The sequence below is a fragment of the Erpetoichthys calabaricus genome, chromosome 4 (assembly GCF_900747795.2).
Source record: "Erpetoichthys calabaricus chromosome 4, fErpCal1.3, whole genome shotgun sequence".
Classification (NCBI taxonomy): Eukaryota; Metazoa; Chordata; class Cladistia; order Polypteriformes; family Polypteridae; genus Erpetoichthys; species Erpetoichthys calabaricus.
Window position 1 is genome coordinate 106,387,829 of NC_041397.2, and position 15,757 is coordinate 106,403,585.

The 15,757-nt window shown below is 37.3% G+C and overlaps 1 protein-coding gene and 1 long non-coding RNA gene across 2 annotated transcripts; one reads left to right on the forward strand and one right to left on the reverse strand.

Moving 5' to 3' along the window:
• Nucleotides 1–5,415: 5,415 nt before the first annotated feature.
• On the reverse strand, nt 5,416–5,953 carry LOC114651121 (uncharacterized). The gene is made up of 3 exons (XR_007934730.1): nt 5,896–5,953; nt 5,679–5,815; nt 5,416–5,574 (listed from the first exon to the last, which is right to left on the reverse strand). It is a non-coding gene; the product is annotated as an uncharacterized LOC114651121 (long non-coding RNA).
• Nucleotides 5,954–8,487: 2,534 nt separating this feature from the next.
• rgcc (regulator of cell cycle) lies at nt 8,488–14,719 on the forward strand. The gene is made up of 5 exons (XM_028799658.2): nt 8,488–8,663; nt 8,939–9,112; nt 11,966–12,073; nt 12,709–12,771; nt 13,385–14,719. Exons 1-5 carry the CDS (start codon nt 8,618–8,620, stop codon nt 13,390–13,392), a joined length of 399 nt encoding a protein of 132 aa, XP_028655491.1. The 5' UTR covers nt 8,488–8,617; the 3' UTR covers nt 13,393–14,719.
• The last annotated feature ends 1,038 nt before the right edge of the window (nt 14,720–15,757 follow it).

Below are 15,757 nucleotides of genomic sequence, written 5' to 3' on the forward strand. Positions count from 1 at the left end.
GGGGGTATTTTCGGATTTTCATCATAATGTATGCTAAACTGTCGTATCCGTGTAACCCACAGCAAAAAGTCCAGTGTTGAATGAACTCCCAGAGTTGATTTCAACACTTTTTCTGGGTTTATATAGCTCCACACTCTCCAGAGTTAAATTAACACATTCAAAAGTGTTAAATATTTAACACTATGTCAGAGTTCTTTCTTTAACTCACAAAACTGAGTTGAAGTAACATTAAGGGATTAGACAAACAACACTGCTCAGAGTTAATTTCTTTTACTAATTTAATTGTTAGTTTCACTCCCTAAAGTGTCAAGTTATCTGGACTGAAAAAAATGTTATAATAAGAATTGATGTCAACAAAACAAAATAATTTTCAAAAATAACATTTATTTTTGCCTTTTTATACTTTTTCATACAATTTGATTAAAACATTGTAAATGAAGGTACAATGTACAGTCTTTCATCTGAAACATTGTATGAACTTTGAATATCAAATGGTTTATGAATTTTAAGCTCAGACATTTTTGTTAGACAAAATTCCTCACTTCGTAATACTATGAATGCATGATGATGATCATCAAACTTCTCTGTGAATAGCTTGTTTGTCAAGAAGAAAATTTGATCAACCAGAAGTATTTCACTTATTTGAGAAAACACTGGTATGCCTTCCTCAATTGCACTGCAAACAACAAGTCCAGGTTTATATTCTACACCATCAACTTTAACCCAACTAGTTGAGAAAACATCATTTGACAAGATCATTTCAAGCATTTCATTGTTGACCACATTCTCATCTCTGAGAGAAAAAGATTTAATTGGCCCATACTCGTTTTGTTTGAGGTTGAAGGTTTCCCAGTGATAGGCAATGGCCATCTGATGCTTTTAGCCAGTGATTTTGTGATGTTTTTGAAATAATCTTTAAACACCTTGTGTTTGGCTTCAAACCTCATAGACCACATATATAATAAGGGGCCAATCTTCCTTATAGAAGATGGGTAGTGGATCATAAAATGATGCTTGGGCAATAGGTTTCTATGTGGATACAAGTACTTAAATAGCTTATGGTGGTCAACAATTAAATGTTTTAAATATATTGTCATGCCCAGAGTGAGAGAAGGTGAAAAAACTATGTTCAATATTTGAAGTAACAACAGTAACAAATTCCAGTTTTTGTTCCCTGCATTAATGATGTCACCAAACAACAGTGGGATGTTTTTCACAAGACACAATGTCTGAACAGAATTCAAACCAATGCTGTTGCCAGCAGTCTCCAAAATTATCTTTGTGGGGCGGTTTTTTCGTTCTAAAAATCCATAATCATAACAATAAATTCTGGACAACAAGTCCTGTTCTGAAATAAAGTGCTCTGTAAGATATGCAAAAAGCAATTTGATTTCATATTGGGCCACACCTTCTAGGAGATCATGCATTATATCAAATGAATAGTTGTTACAAACATGGAAATAATTCAGTGAATTAAGTACTGAATTTTTTTTCAAACCATATAATGACACCAATTGTGGGTTTTCATATAGAGACTTGCAATGCATTTCAAATATGTCTTTTCCACGAAGGATCACCTTAGGATCATCCTCACTGTATACTGTTTGAGAATCATTCTTTTCAATCAAACAAAGGCGACAGAAATGACGGCTACTGAATGACTCATTAAAACCAAGAATTTTGTGCATTCCTAGATTATCTCCAGTGATCTGTGAGATTGTACCATATATCTGCTCATCAGAAAAGGGAAGGCTCAGCCCTTGGTTTTCCAGTATTTTCAAATCATTTATAAATGGTTCCAGTATAACATCAAAACCATACTTGTGCAAATCTTGTGCATGAAAAAGCGATACCAAATGAATGTTCATCAAAACCGAATTAAATTTTGGGGGCAAGTTTCTTAAAACAAAATAAAGACAACCAATTTTATGAATGCCATGTTTGGAGTCCAGGGGATTGGCGGTTTCAAAATCGTCATAGTAGACTTGAATTTGTAAGGCATGTCTTTTTGTGCTAAACAAAGGATGGGATTTAAAATAACTTCCATCAGAAAAATCATTGTAAGTGTCAGGCTCTGGTTTACACTCTTCTGTTAGGAAAGCACAAATGTCTGGATTTCTGAACATGAATTTCAATGTTTCTAAAACTGGTACATATATAAAAGTATCATTTACTGGTACTTGATCATAAGTACCAGATTTCTGATTTCGCCTGTTGTCATATCTGACTCCCAATGTTATTTCAACTGGCTTGACAACTCCCCATTTTAGGCTGAAGTATTTATTTCGTTTCCATTCAGTATTAAGATTTGTAAATGGGTTTTCTAATTTTTTAAAAGATTCATTTATCTCAGATATGTTGGGGTCATTAATAGGTATAGCAGAAATAGCGGTATGCTTTGCTTGTGAGCGGAGCTCATGTGTTAGTTCCTCCAAATCTCCTACAATTGAGGACACCAAACTGTTAGAAATTCCACTGCCCTGTAATTTGGCCACAATGGATGCACACATTTCTTTGGTTAGATCTTTAAGTCCTGAATCATTGCTCTCAGAAGAAACACTAGAAAAGTCCAATTGATTTTGGGGACCAAATCTGTCTTCCAAAGCATGTGCCTGAGATAAAGATGCAATTGTCTCGCTATCGGAACACACAATAGTTGAAGTTTGAGCAACTTGCTGAACATTGCTATGAACACTATAAAGGTGCTTCCGAAAACCTGCAAAGGTTAGGAACTGACACCTACACCCTTGCTGAGCACAAAACAATTTGAACTTTGGTCCAGGATAGTAACCATGTGTAACTCTTAAATGTGAAATCAACTGCTGACTGCTGGGATACAGTTTCTGACACATGAAACAGGTCAGCATCATTTTAGCCTCTTACTCTCAGAGTGAAAACTGTACTGGCTGGTTAAGCAGTCTGGCTCTCAATTCTCTAACTCTGGGTGACTCCTTCATCTTCCCCACATCAATGTTATATACTGTTGTCTGCAGGAATGTATAAAAATTCACTAATGCAGCATCATAAGACAAATTAAACACAAAATGTGCTTTGAAAAGTTCATCAAATGCCGCAAGGGAGCGGTTTGCCTGGCATGGGACGAGGTGCTTATCCATGGAGATGTAGAAGCTGTCAATCTTGCTCTTCTGACGCCCAACAGTGAGAAGGTATGGCTGCCGACCGTGCTGGCTGCGGACATGCTCCTCCAAACTGCAGCATGACTAGGGTTTAGACAAGGAAACAGAACATTAGACAAGTATAATCTGCAGCCATGGAAAAAACTATATTTAAAGCCATTATTCAAACACTTCACTGGCCAGATGTTAGTGCATATGAAGGCGATTTCATTCACTTTTTAATACTCATTTATACATGTGGCTTAGAAGCTGGAGTGGGCAATTAACCAAAAAAACACCAAAAGTGATTTCCTATTCCTAACTGATGTAATTGTGCTCAAGTCAGTGTATTTGGTTAATGTATTTGATGAGTGCTCATCACAGCTCTGCTCTTGAGTCCACGTTTGGGCATGCAGAGCAGAAATGCACTCTTCAGCAAGAATGGTTTTCCGCTTGCAAATACTGTTACATGTGTTCATATATGTGATAATTATATAACTGAAGAAATTTACAATTTTTAGAACTAGAACTCCTAAAATAAGTTGTTTATAAAAAGTGTTTGCTTCAGCCAATTGAAGGCACAGTGTACTTCCACATACACACATGCCCATGATCAGGATAATACCACCTCAGCCTCATTTTGACAACTCTGATAAAGGTGATTGTTTTTCATTCTATAGTAGCTTACTCACTTGATAAATAAGAATACAGGCTGCCCCCAGGTTCATTAACACACTTCTCATCACACTTCAAATAAAATAAACACAGTGGATAAAAAGCTATATGGGCCCAATTCAAAATTGTTTTGGTAAGCATGTAGACTCCCAATGGGGTTACTTTGAAAGTGAAATGAGGAGTTCTTGACAAGTGTATTAATCATAACCAAGGTAAAGGTGTCAAATAATCACAAAGTATTCCAGAGCATATGGCCCAGCCCTACTTAGAAAGTGACATGACAAATTATTATAATCCCCACAATATCATTTACCTTATGAAAGACTACAAGTCTCTCAACCGCATCACATGCACTAATTTTAGGAGCCTTTGGTCCTCCAGGACGTGGTGGAAGAAGATGTATCAGCAACAACAGGGAGGCCATTTCTTGGTCATAAGCTGAGTACAAAGATTCACAAAAATTAAATGAAAACTTAAAATTAAAGTTGAAGGAACAAGGAGACAATATGAAATTTTTAAACAGTATTGTTCATATTTATCCAAAATAACAGATCAACTGTCAGAGATGCACTGAATAAACAAATCTAGTAAAAAAAGAATATCATAGATGCTGTTGCTTCCTAATTGTAATCACTTAGTAATAAAAACTGTAACAGAAAATTCTTCAAAACAAATACAACTCACTTGTTGCCTCATCAAGATCACTTCCTGGGAGACTTTCTGCTGACTGCATCAAGCGGCGCAACTCTGGTGTTGAAGTGAGACACTTAGCCTCTTTTATGACATTTGGCTTGAAGAACAGATCCCATTTTTGAAACAGCCTAGAGGATGTGTCATCATCGAATAGGAGAGTGAAATCTTGATCCACCTTTAAGAAACAAGACATTAAACTAGTACTACAAGAAATACTTTCAAATGTCAAGCCATTCTAAACAGTGTATTACAAATTTACCAGTCCTTTTGTATCCAGGAATCTTGGGAAAGTGGAGAGGATATCAACACTTCTGTCTGGGTCATTAACAAGATTCTGACGGTACTGAAAGGTCTCTCTCATCTTCTGAAAAATCAGGGAATTGTCTGTGGTATGGTTGAGCAAAGACATGGCCTCTTTGCAAGCATCCCCATCAAGCTGCCTTTCAACAGTAACCATCCTTTGGAAATTTGGGCCTCCTGGAGAAAAGTCTTTAGAGCTTTTTGTTGGAAGTGCAGATTCTCTGCAAATCTTTCTTTGGACTGTCTTCAGACGCCAAGAAATGTAACCCGTGCTACTTGCAGCATCATAGAAGTGTTCCTGAAAGAAAAAAGAACAAAATTAATTACATTGTCATACTTGGGTCATAATAATCTCAGAAAATTTAAATGTGAATGCCATGCACACAGCTTTGCAAGTATGACATGAAAAAATCATGCAATTATTATTGTTATGCAATAATTATGTAATTATTATTTAATAATGATTATTACATAGCCTCTCTTGGTATATGGATCCTTGAGGGAAGGGAACAGTGTCACTATCCCAAGAGCATACTCTTCTCGGATTGCTTTAGTAGGATGGAGCCTGAGAGAAGATTATTAAATTAGTAATCAAAATTTGTGCAGTGTACATGCAGTTATTCATCACAAATAAAAAGAATATAAAAACATACCCATGATTATCAATCATGTGAGTCACCAATATGTGAATCATTTGTCTTCTTGTGCTATCTGTTAGGGTTTCTGATGTTTGGTACTCCTGTAGTACTTTTTCACCACCAGACTTGGCTCTTAGCACATCTTCTATCAACTAATAAAAAGAAAAGCATGAGAATGCAAAACATGGTGATACACAGCTTTTCTAGAGACAGAGTAAAAAATATGTTAAGAAACTCCAGAGAGCTTTGTTAAAACCTGTTTAGAAGACAATGCACCATCCTCAATTCTCCGTCTCTTGCTAGGGACCTCATCTACTATTACAGTTGATGCATTTGAGTTTAAGCTTGAATCAGACATCTCAGAAACAGAAGACAAGGAACATGTAGAGAACTCTAAAGGAATAGAATAGGAATGTAAAGGAATATTCTATAGGGTGTAAAAGTGCTTCAATATACCTGACTTTACTTCTTACCATCATCACAGAAAACTGTCACCACCACATTGCCTTGTCCAAGTTCACTGAATATTTCTGCATCAATTTCTGTCCCTGTTGCATCTCTATATATAACTTTTGCATCAGGTGGCAGGCAAAATTTCTCAATGACTGAAAAAGACAGTGAGTTAAAAATTAATATGCTTTTGAGGTCAGCACTGTTTTTTTGCCTCACAACCAATGACTGTTCACGTTAAATATACCCATCGGCCACTGTATAATCATTACGAGACTTTTCTCTCACAAAACCCATTCCTAGGCTGGGGATCGATGCCTTTTACATGCATTGATATTCAGAAAATTTTCCTAATGGCTATCTATATATCGACATTTTTCCGATAGAAATAAATAGGCTAAAATAAATACTCAAACTCTTAATTATTCAAGTTACAAAGGTTTATCTGTATTCACCGTCATTTAAGGAACTACCACTAGATGAAGCCTGACTGTGAATGTGCAGTTTTCAGGTCAGATTGTGTCTTCACAAGGCCTATGGATTTTATATCACCCCCTTGTCTCCAAAAGCTGTTATTACAGACTACATTAAACAGAAGGCTAACTGAAAGTGTAGATATTAATCATCCCATTTAAAATGAAATATATTAACTTCCTGATCAATAAATATTTTATGACATCACTACCCATTCCCTCCTAAATAGCTGATGTATATTTTACTCTTGAGGCACATGTTGCAGAACTTTAGCAATTTACACCCATTTATGAAATAGTTTGCTAAAGGAATGTAAAGAAATCAGAGTCTACAAGGTGCATTCAGAATGATTTTTTTTTTAACCATTTTTCTAAGCAACGTATAATTTTACCTTTTTCATGGAACTGCAGAAAGTCAAACTGCCCTTCATCCTCATCCAACTTCACATACTTCTGTTGTTGGTTATGCTTCACCTGAACTAGCATGTTTGTACTGAAACGTAATAATGATTGACAAAGTAAATTTTCATTTAAAGGTAAAACTGTGAATAATAATAATATAGTGAAGTCATGGTCACGGACAACTAAGGCCCAGTCCACGTGGCAAAAGAGGCTCTTAAAAACAATGTTTTTCTTCTAGCCTTTTCAAAAAGGTTCATGTCCTCACGACCTTTTAGGAAACACCGTCCACAAGGAAACGTAAAAACACCGTGGGATTTATTCAGACTAAACAGAAATAAAACTTAAAACACCAATCGTTATAAAACCGAAGGAAAAATCACTGAAACAGACAAAGGCAGAATGTGAAACGAACTGGAATGACAGGGAAGTGCCCGAGCTGCCAAAAATAATTTGATTACTGCATCTCCGAGATGTTTAAGCCAATTTTACTATCTGTTTCTTCAGCAACGAAATGTCCTTTTTTCCCCGAAGTCGCATGGATTGTAAATCAAGACAGATACTGTGTGCAGAAAGAATGCAGCCAAGAAGTAATCATTTTAAATTATTTATTTTGAACCATTTTTATTTTGACCAGTCTATGGATAAGTTTAATCAAAGTTTTCACCTGTAAACACGGCGACGACAGAGTTGTGTTTTCAAAAGTCTCCACTCTGGAACCCACTTACAAAACGTTTTGAGGCCCGGAAAACGCTGTTGTCATGTGGACACGAGGCCAAACCGCCGCAAAACTTGGGGGGGGGGGGGGGTGTATTCTCCGCAAATGTGTGTTTGTGCATATTACAGTTTACTGCATGAATTTAGGTGACTTTGACTTGATTGCACTTACCGTGTACAACTGCTTGAGAGGAGGAAAATGCTGCCAACTTCTGTCCTTCGTCTCCAACTGAAGTGAAATTCATGGGTGGAGCTTAATTACATTTCTGCAGAGTTGGACTAACACTGATGTGATCAACTCTGTTTAATAACTCCAACTGTGAACACCATTTATATCGGAATGTGTTAAAATTACACTTTGGGGGTGAAAATGAACTCGGAAATATTTAACCCTGAAATTTAAACTCTCCAGTTTTTGCTGTGCACTTCCCATCACTATGTTTTGTACGTGTGACCTGAAAGAATAAACTTTAAACTGCACTTTTATCATGTGTGTCTTTCTAGGTCGTACAGCTGACTGGAACAGTATTGCAGTGTAATGTTGTGCTGAAGAGCTGTATCTAATGTAACCCCTACATCGAACCCTTCTTGGAGTCGAACCTCCATCCCTGTACCATGGGAAGCCACTGTCACTCTTCTCCGTAGAGGGTGGCCGTCGCTTACAATGATAAAATATGAATGAATCCGGCGTCAGATTAGTCCTGCGTGGATTTACTTGTGGATGCCGTGCGGAAGAAGCCTTGTTTTCGTAGTGTGTTCTCCTGTTACTCGACAGAGAAAGTGTTCAAACGAAGATGGAAACACTTACACTACGAGTGGAAGAGAAAACCACGTTAACAAGTTTGCAGTTGTCACCCTCTTTAGTAACGCCGATGACTGAGTCGGACTCACACACATTACTTTCCAGTGCCTCACGTACGCGTCTACTCTATGGCCCCGCCCCAGACACGCCCTCGTTGCGTGGTGCTGTATGAAGCCTCACCGCCCACTTCTTGGGGACAAAAACTCTATAAAGGAATTGAACGGCAGAGTCGCAGTCAGTGTTAAAGTAAAGCGAGGTGGAGAGTGCATTGTGCATTATCGTCTACGCATCTGGAAAATATTTTTGGGGTTTGTTTTTTACTTTGCATTGTGGATATTAAGAAACTCTTGGAAGATGAAAACAGAAATTAAATCTTCTAAAGCGAAGTCCCAGAGTAAATGTAAGTATGCATGTTTGTACCTTTCCATTCAGAATGCCATTGGGTGACCTGTGGCAATCTTCTGCGAACTTAGCGAAAGGCAGCGAGCGTGTACCGACACACGCGCACCAGACCTGCTGTTGGTGTCAGGAGTAGACGGCCGACTGGGTGGCCCTTTGGGGACTTGTGACAGGTGTGCGATGTCTAGTATGGCTGTTCGGATTCTGTTAGATTCACCTTGCTAGTGTGTCAAATCAAACGCGCTAACAGAAAGGCATTCTTGTGTTCGTTCGCAGCTCTGTTCCTGGACGACAGCGATTTTAGCGCGGCTCTGTGCGAGTTTGATGCTGTAATTGAAGACTTCTCATCTCCCGTGCACAAGCGGCGCTTCCGATACGATGAGCATTTGCAGACTATGAAGAGAAGGAGCAGCGCCAGCGTCAGTGACAGCGGCATCAGCGACTCGGACAGTAAGTGACGGAGCGACATCCTTCCCTGCTTTCAGTGTCATGTTAACCTTTCATCTTGAAACACATTGTTTTTGTCGTCCCGTTCATATACAAGCATGCTTTGAAAATGAGCAGTGCTGCTATACACCCCAGTCCTTATTTAAATTTTAAACTTTGAGTGACGGTTATTCAGGTTTTTCCCTTGATTTGGTGTTTTGCCGTGGTCATCCTTAATGTATCCATTGTCGGACTGGTAAAGGGGTGTAGTCTTTCCTAAAGTTTGAATTGTTGGAAGATTGATTTCATTTATCAGTGAAACAACATTGATTGGATATTAATACAACCAAATAGTTGTTCTCACTTAAAACTTCATCCCAGACCTTTTGATTCCCTGTATAAATAATCTTCTGTTTAACTGTTACGTAGTCCCAGAACCGAGATAAGAATTGGAGTTACTACAGTAACCCCCCCCCCCCCCCCCCCCCCCCCCCCCAGTCTTTAAATAGCAGAGTGCAACATGAACCATCCATTACTTGGTTGGTCTAACCAGGATACTCCCATATTGAACCAAAACCCTTTACTTATTTTTTAGCCATACTGCAGCCCACAGGAACAGGATAATTTTAGAGGTAATGGAATTCTAGTGACAAATTTAATTTGCTTCTTTGGGCTTTAGTGGAACAGCAGTGTTTTTAGACTAACAGTTTGACAACTGTGTTACTGCTTACCTTCAAACTACCACACTGATTTTTCCTCACATTGTTTAGACGTGTACTTTGCTTTTAATGTTTATTTTGACATATTAGTTATCTTTCACTGGGTATAATGATAGTATTTGGATCAAAACCTTTTGCAAACAAGATAAGAGACTGCTCCACCAATTTATGTTTTAAGTGACTTCAAAAATTGTTAGTGTTGAAACTTCAGATTGAATGCAGTTTGGATTTTGGTCTACTGCATTGAAGAAAACGGACAATTTATAGATTTAGTTTCAGAATAGGTTTAGTAAAATATGATCTCTAGATTTATCTACAGTATGTTCAATCCCATCCTTGTTTAGTTTATTTTATAAATTCAAATATAGTCATACAATTTCAGGTGAATGTTTAAACTTCTCCCATGACCCTGCGTTAGGATATAGCGGGTTGGACAATGACTGACTAACTAACTGTTTAAACTTCAAAGTCCGAGACATGTTTATCAACTATATAAATAGAAATTCTTCCTTGTCTATTCCATATTAATCATTTCACAGGTTAAGCAAATCATTCATTTGGGAATACAGTAGTACGTATTCTAAAATTTTGTTTAATTTTAGGGGTAGAATTATGCAAACAGGGCAGCCAGTAGTTGATGAGGGGCACACTGCAGCATTATATACAGTAACTGAAGTACGGATTAAGAGAACTCATGGAGTAAATGCAATGTGTGCATTAGTGTAGGGGTGCTTAACGTATGAATTTAAATTAGTTAAATATACAGAATCTTTCATAAGAGACATTCTTTGGCTGTTGTAATCTATGCTACATTATTATAGATAGTTTGGTTTTAAAGATATCTTAAAACTAACATAAGCAGTCTTACATCCATATATAGTGCTTGAAGATTCATCAGCAATCCTTAAATTTGTTTAAATCTACCTTTGGGAGATTACATAGGGAGGAATTTGTATGATGCTTCTTTGTATTCATGTTAATGTTTCAGTATAGGAGATAGGTGTCAGTATCTTGAAATATTTGTTGAAGATGTCTGTGTGTCAATTAGCATCAAAGAAAAAACTGATTATATACTGTAATTTTGTAAACTGAAAAGATTCTCTGTGTCCATCTATTTTATGAACCCGCTTTCTGCAGTAGTGTCTCAGGGAAGTGGAGCCTGTCCTGCTGCGCAGACACTAACCCAGAGTTGAGGCTGTCACAATGTGCAGTCACACACATGCATATGCTCAGCCACATCCAACTACAGTAGTGTCCAGAATGTGCTTAGACTGCAGGACAGATCTCTGGTAAAAATCACAGAAACAAGAAGGAAGAGTTTGCCAATATCATGCAGGAGGCATCTTAAGGGAGGAACCGAAGTAGGGTTCAGATGTTATGAAATGACAATGCCTCTTGCTACATCATCCATTTTCAGAATTAAAATTCTTTACAGTTATATCATAGTGCAAGAATCAAAATTCATGCCATTATGCTATTGGTACTGTGAGAGCATTTTTTTTGTAATTGTGTCTAATTTACATAAAGGGAAATGTGTAAAGATTACATTTTCTCCACTAATGTGGTTTTCTCAGGTAGTCTGAAAGCCCATCACCTTTAGAAACATCACAAATCTTGCTGAAACCCATTACAGTACACACAGAAATGACAATACAAATATATACAGATTAATAATCAGTCATATTGATCATTTAGTTTAAAAATAAAGTAAAATGCTAACACATTCCTTTATACCTGCGTTGGGCTTTCAGTGACATCTTGCACCCTTTCGTCAAACATTTTCAAGCATAGACACCATTTTCTGCTATTTTTAAGCGTTTGTGCAACATTTGTAGTTTGAGGACTGATCTGTTAGTGGTGTTGGTGAGGGCCGGCTTTTGTAGGGCATTCCTACATGTTCCATTCCAATTACGGTAGGTTTACCACTCATTTTTGTGTCTAATTCCATTTCAGTTCCTTTTTTGTTCAGAATTTACTTTTCACTCTCAGTACGTTTGGATGTTAGGATGCATTTGTTCATCTGTAACAGTCTGTTTTTGTTGCATTTCCTCACTAAAGACAATACATATTTTGGAGTTTACAAATAAGTTATTTTTTTCAAAATGATCTCGATTTTCAAGTTGCAGATGCTCAATGTCTCTTTGTGTGCTATGTGCAGGTGGAGAGTGCCTTTACAGAAACAGCTTCAGCTTCAGCGATGAAAAGCTAAACTCGCCAGCTATCTACTCTCCAACCCTGGCTTCACCAGCAGTGACATCCCCAAGAGGTATGTAATGAAAGGTTTGATCTAGCTGTAGTATAAAAACAGATTTTTGTGATTTATAGTAATAAAAGGTGTCTTAAAGTTCTCACAAAATTAATTAAACTAAATTAGTTGTTAATAGAATGAAAATGTGGGTCTGTAGTGTAAAGAATATTCTGTTCCCTCTGGTCTGATGTGATAATCTAATTCAAACATTAAAAGAATTATTTAATTTCAATTTGCCACATACATTTAGGTCTTGGTAGGAGTTTTGGAGCCTACCCTGACAGCAGCTTGTGCGAGGCAATAGATGCCCTGCATGGAGTGTGGTCATAAAAACACACACAGATTCATATCCACTCAAGGCAGGGTGGTGTAAAGTTACCAGTTTGAACTGATAGAAGGTCTTTGAACTTTGGGAGAAACCAGAAGTCCCAGAGTAAAACCTTTTTCAGGTTCACTACGTAATGAATATATGAATGCCTGATCCACCAGTGTATGGTTAGTCATCTAGCATATCTAACAATTAATATATATTTGATTCCCTTCAATTGGATTCTTAAACCATTATTTGTGCAAAGGTGGACAGATTTTCAGAATTGTTTATGATTAATGTCAGGAAAAAAAAACACTAAATGCTCTTTTCAATGTGCTTTCAGCAAAGCTTGGGGACACAAAAGAACTGGAAGACTTTATTGCAGATCTTGACCGAACCTTAGCAAGTAAGTATTGGCCTTTTAGTAAAGACCTGATAATTACTGAGCAATCGTCATTAGTGCTACTTTAGAACTTGCTGTTGTTTTAATTTGTTAATTGGGATCTGGAAAATCATATAAATGCAGCTGTGATGTTGACAGTAAAAATAAATCACAGTTCTGATGGGGATGGAGTTGGCTTCTGGTAGCTGATTGCTTTTAATGTGTGGGACCGCATGGTAGCACATTTGTGACTTCAAGATGACATTCCTGTGTGTGTGGTTCTTGTTGGATTCTGAGTTGCACTAATGAAGGATCATGCAGATTGGCATTCATAGTTTCAGGATAACCCTCAGTGAGAGTTATGTGCATATTTTATAAAATTTTAGAACAAAATGTGTATACATTTGCTCTTACTTCTCTAAGAACTTTGTCGTAGCTAATAAAGCAATTTTGAAATATTAAGTAAAAATTTAAAAAAGGGGGAATGAAAGACGGTGACATCTACCCTTGGCTTTAAATCATTTTGTGGCCTATCAATAGGATGCTAACGGAATGGGACAGGCTTCTAAAAATACTGTTAAAGCTGTCGGACCCTTCATGTTCTCTGGTCACATTTCAACGTTGCATTTGTTTACAGATATGTGACTGGGAAGAGAGTGCAGCACATCACTGAATCCGAGGCTCCGAAAGTCTTAAAGCGGATACTTAGGGAATGGGGAAGGTTGACCTCTGGGATCAAAAAAGAAAAACCCCAAATGATGGGCCTACGCTCACTTCTGTTTCTTTGGAGAATACTGGAAGATGTGTGTGCGTTGGCGGATGGCATTTTAAAACTCTCCGTCGAATGCATTCTGCAGTTGATGTAGTTTTCATGTTGGATAATGAGACTGTGTTGTATTTTTACTCAATACTTGAGATGAATAGAGTTTGAAATTTTACAGAGAAGAGTAATTCTAATTTTTTAGAGTTCTTTATAATTTAATTGATGCTTTTTTTGCATTAAATTATATTTTTGTATCCTGAATTAAAAAGAAAAAAAAATCTGGGTTGTAATGCTATTGTACAGTACATAAATATTGTTTGATTGTAATTTTTGTGAATATGTGTAAAAAGTTTATGAAAAAATAAAATATTTATCGTGTTAAGTTCCTGTTCAGACTCGGGTAAAGAAAGCTTAGCTTCTGCAGTATCTTCTTGTCTTATTCACTCATAGAGCCCTGCATTGCAAACAGGCCGGCTGGGACGCTATGTCAGCTGCTGAGCTCTCCTTGCATTTCACCTGTCGGGGCCCTGTGGCTGGGAAGCAGTAGATGCTGACGTTTGTGGCTGCTGCGTCCACGCTAACTAATCTTACAAGCACAAGTCTTCTTCCTAACACTTTTGAATATTATTCATCAGTTTCATTCAGCATCTTAATTCTGTAGTGACTGGTGGCAGCATGTAGGTTAACATGTAGGGCTTCATATCTGTACACAAACACACAAGTGTCTGCATACTGCGTATGTGTGATGTCATGTCTGTACAATACCTAGTGAAGCACGCTAGGTTTCTGTCTACTAGTAAGTTTTAGGCATTATGTTTCTATACAGAGTCTAGAATGTGTTATAGAAGATTGGAGGATGCCGAGAGGAGTGTTTGAAAGCGTGATTTAAATTGATTGGAAACTTTCACATTAAGTTTATTTCAGAGCAAACAGGGTCTAATATTTAAGTGCCCCCTCAGGTATTTGCTTTCTTCTTTCTCAGAAGGATTTTTTTAAAGCTGACATAGGGTTTAGAACATCCATTTTTTAACAAAGGAGCAAGCTAGTTGAATTTTGTTTTGAAGTAACAGATTTTAACCTTTTTCATGATCACAAAAACGCTGCATTTCTGTTAACTTTTAAGAAGTGAATGGATGTTTCTTTCTTATTTCTTTGTACTTGAATTTTAATGTTCAGCATGAAACATAATAAAAAATCTCCTTTATAGAATATTCCCCGTGAGCCTGTTTGGTTTTTGCTTTCATGATTATCTGCATAGTAATTGTGTGGCGGTGATCGTTTACTGTGTAAACGGTGGGCCTTCTAAAAATTGTGGGGGTCTGCTGTCATATAAGGAAGAAGAACACAAACCCTTACAATTATCATATGCAGCCTTTGTAGATAAAGACATCCGACTATTTAAATCACACTGCACATTCTGTTTTCTGATTCTTGGAGGGAAAAGTCCTTTTTGAGAGCAATAATTGCTTGTTTTTTATTTGGTCATCTCTGCTGTGTAGATTAGTAGCGGAAAGCAAGCAAATACTGCAGAAAGCAGTGAAGGTTACTTCTTCTTCTTCTTTTGGCTGCTCCCGTTAGGGGTTGCCACAGCTGATCATCTTTGTTGTCCGCATATTGATTTGGCAAAATTTTACACCAGATGCCCTTCCTGACGTAACCCTCCCCATTTATCCGGGCTTCGGTTACTAAGTCTGTTTAAATGTTATTATGAAATAAGTATTTCAATTTTCTGAAGATGAAAGATCTTACTCATTGCTTAATGCTGAGACACACCTTAGTACTTAATACTGTTTGACAAGCTACTGGTGGAAATAGCTGTGTGTGAATATTGTAAAAGTGAACAAGGTGCACTTATATTTATTAAATTCAGTAATGAAATGCACATAGCATTCACATTTCAAGATTCAGGTTAAATATTAAATTTAATATTAAATTTCATGGTGACAGCTCATTAAAATGGCATTTGCAGTGAGCTAAAGAATGGTGTACTCATTGCCTGAAAGGAAAATGTGCACTGTCTTGGCACGAATAGTCCGTCTGTTCAGATTTTTGACCTACACTTATGATGACAGCATACTGTACATGCAATGCTACTGTTTGTGATACAGTAACAGCTTCCAAATATTCCAGCTGTCCATTTTCTGCTTACGCCATTACAAGGTTGCTGGTATTCACCTTGGCAACCTCAGGGCTATCATAGAACACACAACCACACTCACTTACTCTGTTTTACATTTGATTACCCTT

Excerpts from the sequence above, each read along its gene's own strand:
- rgcc (XM_028799658.2), top strand. The coding sequence starts at position 8,618 with ATGAAAACAGAAATTAAATCTTCTAAAGCGAAGTCCCAGAGTAAAT. Across the intron at positions 8,664-8,938 it reads AGCGAAGTCCCAGAGTAAAT|CTCTGTTCCTGGACGACAGC; the intron begins GTAAGTATGCAT and ends GTTCGTTCGCAG. Across the intron at positions 12,074-12,708 it reads AGCAGTGACATCCCCAAGAG|CAAAGCTTGGGGACACAAAA; the intron begins GTATGTAATGAA and ends ATGTGCTTTCAG.